Source organism: Durio zibethinus, chromosome 8 (genome assembly GCF_047325235.1).
Source record: "Durio zibethinus cultivar Kanyao isolate XHJ-2024 chromosome 8, ASM4732523v1, whole genome shotgun sequence".
NCBI lineage: Eukaryota > Viridiplantae > Streptophyta > Magnoliopsida > Malvales > Malvaceae > Durio > Durio zibethinus.
In genome coordinates, this window is record NC_143169.1 from 2,761,527 (window position 1) to 2,764,168 (window position 2,642).

The window sequence follows — 2,642 nt, forward strand, 5'->3', positions numbered from 1 at the left end:
ACTTTGGTTTGTGGTATTTTGACTGTAAATGCTCCACATACTGTAATGATTATTTCCAATTCTTGACATACATAAGTGTTTCACAGCTTCTGTCTTAAATAGTTGACATTTTGAGACAGTTGCAATAACCACCTTCTAATCAAGTCTTCTAAACCTTACCTCTGATTGAAGCTCAGATGAAAAGTAGCAAAATATCCCAAAGAATTCTGATAGTTAACCCACCTTAGCTCCCATGGATTCTGCAAAAATGGCTCTCAGTCTCAGGTTTAGCATCCAACTGCTATTCGTAGGATCATAGCGTGCCATCTATTTGGAGCATCCATTAACCAATATAGTCCCAACAAATGAGTTGTGTACTATCCATAGAGGATTTGGAACAACGACATGCATGTTTAATTTTAGATTCGGTTTCTAGGAAGCATTTATTGTTTTAGTAAAACACTTGTTCCACAAAAGTTCTAATTAAAACAGGCAAACGAAGATTCTAAGATGTGACACTTCTCATCAATAAGTATGAGATTACATTGCGCCAATCTTTGACAACATTGAAACCCTCAGGACTCCAACTATTTCGGTGAGAGAAACGAGCCCAACAAGTAAACCTTGTTGATCCACCACCCATACTCGGTGCACATGTTTAGAGACAACCTTGTCAATCACTTCAGAGAGGGGCGAATCAGGCTGGCAATTCACAAGTTCCCTTGGAGAGACCCCCTCCCGAGCTGCAAATAAAGGGCTTGTTGACACTAGCTCGATGAATTCTTGTGCCCTTAGAGGCAACCATGTTTGCAGTGCAGAAAAATGGCAACCCCTCAAATCTGTTGCAGAAAATGTACCTATCAGCTTCCTCCCTTTGCCCTGATATTAAAACTTGAAAAATCAGGAAAACGGATTGGCCTGAAGACATTAACTGGGGCATTGTAATGACAGGCACAACATACATAACATTATAAAGCAATGATGTGAGAAAAACGATCTGGTTACCTCGTTATAGATTAGATCATTCCCAGATTATTATTACAATTGAGTTCTTCAATTTTATTTCTGGAGGAGAGAGGGACTTACATTTATAAGCTGTCTGTGATCTTCTCCAATATCATTAGAGGACTGAACAATAGGAACAGCATTGAGCAAAGCAGTCCTCAAGCATTTGATGGCTTCAATAACTTTGGTACGATCGTTTATGGCATAAACATTCTCATTTATGGCACCTATTCCCTTTACACTGCTTGATAAGATCCCCTCCAATTCAGGGGCATGGTCGTTGAGGAATTTCAGTAAGTCCATTTGTGTAAGCATCTTATAGCTTGATGCAGACTCCACGAGTTCAACTCGTTGGATATTCTCCGTTTGGCTGTCCATTGGGACCAAGGCTCGGTGGATTCCCTTGCAAAACAGTTCCATACACTCTAAAATGCTGTTCAATGAGATAAAAAAGATAAACCACAAATCCAATTATGGCCATAAATTAAATCTTACTGGCACTATACCAGAGTTTTCTGTGCACTTGAAAACAAATCTTTGAGGATCAATTACTAATTGCAACAATGTAGGTTGAAAACATAATTATGCAGGAACATTTTCATTTATCTTTCAATTTTTTATCCTTAAAGACACTACTTTTTTTCACCTACCAAATTAATTCAATGCCCCGCCATACAGATGATTGAGTCTGTTGCATAACCCCTTTTTTGGGATTATTGATCACTTTATAAATTTTTATTCTTTCTTTGCAATTGCATTTCGATGTTGACTGCTTTTAATTTTTATGTTGGTACGAAGGAATTGCTGTCTAAAGAAAAGTAAAGAGGTTGCCGTACTAAAGAGATTGCAAACTTTAGATCTACCAACTCTTAAAAGTGGATATGAGAAATAATAACTTTATGTAGGATTGAAAAAATTATGTAAAAAATAAACATCAGTTTAAAACATGACAAAACAATTAAACTTTTCCAATAAACTAACAATACTTCATGTAAAAGGCACACCAAAATACCTAAGTTACGAGTTGTAATACGTACCTAGTGTTTGGGTTCAGAGTCCACAAGCTAAGTCCCTCAAAACAGTGTCCTATAATAGACGACACTGGCACCATCATCTTCCTCTGAAGATCAGCAACCACTTCAACACTACCGCCCATCATTTGATCACGATCTTTATCATCAGCAATGTATGCCACAATATCAAGCATGGTAACCATCCCTATATAGTGCTTCCTCACAACCCCAGTCTGTTTGTCAGACTCCATAATCATTGAGCCACCTGCCCCAAGCCATTCCCCTGGAGGTGCAGCCACGGGCACCGCCACCACCCTGTTAGCCACCAATGCGTTCATGGTGTCAGCTAGCGTCGCCGTGTATGGTACCTCCACGAGTCTCCTCTTGTTCACCATTACATCTTTCACCGTCTTCTCTACTAACCTTAGAGTACCTTTAGCGGCGGTGGCGTCTTGCTCATCCCTTCGTTGCTGCATTATTGTTGTTGTAAATGTTTGCTAACTGCTTTCCCTAGACTTTGCTACTTTTAGAAATGGGAATGATTTTCTGTTTCGGATATTATAGAATTTTATGTGAGTAGTGCAGTACGTACATGCACGTGTCGAAGATGTCGCATCGTTTGCATGGCTAAGTTAGAAATGCCAC

The 2,642-nt window shown here is 39.2% G+C and overlaps 1 protein-coding gene across 1 annotated transcript; it reads right to left on the minus strand.

Annotated features, from left to right (window-relative positions):
* Window positions 1–2,642, minus strand: LOC111278817 (SNF1-related protein kinase regulatory subunit gamma-like PV42a). Its single transcript, XM_022865474.2, has 3 exons — window positions 2,022–2,642; window positions 1,066–1,417; window positions 1–858 (listed from the first exon to the last, which is right to left on the minus strand). The coding sequence occupies exons 1-3, from the start codon at window positions 2,471–2,473 to the stop codon at window positions 520–522; spliced, it is 1,143 nt and encodes a 380-aa protein (XP_022721209.2). The 5' UTR covers window positions 2,474–2,642; the 3' UTR covers window positions 1–519.